The sequence below is a fragment of the Trypanosoma equiperdum genome (assembly GCF_001457755.1).
Source record: "Trypanosoma equiperdum strain OVI genome assembly, contig: ctg_1390, whole genome shotgun sequence".
NCBI lineage: Eukaryota > Euglenozoa > Kinetoplastea > Trypanosomatida > Trypanosomatidae > Trypanosoma > Trypanosoma equiperdum.
In genome coordinates, this window is record NW_027123383.1 from 1 (window position 1) to 560 (window position 560).

General features: G+C 48.6%; 1 protein-coding gene across 1 annotated transcript in view; it reads left to right on the forward strand.

Annotated features, from left to right (window-relative positions):
* Positions 1-282: 282 nt before the first annotated feature.
* TEOVI_000619400 (uncharacterized protein) overlaps positions 283-560 on the forward strand; it is a gene marked incomplete at both ends in the record, with an annotated part of 1,029 nt that continues 751 nt past the window's right edge. Inside the window, one exon of the mRNA XM_067221272.1 lies at positions 283-560. Coding sequence (XP_067077373.1) covers positions 283-560 — 278 coding nt within the window.

Here is a 560-nt window from a genome sequence, read left to right on the forward strand (position 1 = left end):
CGACAACAAACAACAAGGTATTCCCCCTACACGCTTATCACCTTTTAAAAAAGAAAAAATAAGACAGAGAAATGCACCAAAAACTAGTCTGGATTCTCGTTATCCTGGTCACGATCGCGAAACAGCACGGCTCAGCGCAAGAAGAGGATAGTACAAACAGTATGATGGATCAAGCGTGCGCAGCAGCACAGGTGTTAGCAGCGATCACAAAACGTAGTGCAGTCCAAACCAAAAGAGGCACAACAGCACATCACAGGTCTTGAACAGGCACGGGCATTAGCAATGGCTGCAGCCTTCCAAACAACCGCGCCCAAGCTCAGAAAGGCCGCGGGACCCGTCCTACTAGCTCTCTCAAAACAGACAGAGGCCCTCAACATATTCTTGAAAGAAGCCTCGGAACTCACCAGCACAGCCACAAAGATGCTTGCAAACTTAAGCGGTCAACAGGCGGCACTAGCCCTTTTCAAAGACTTAAAAGTAAAGGATTTAACCACTAGTCAAAACGACGTTGACGACGCGACAAGCGGAGCAGCCAACATACAATTTGAGGCGACGACACC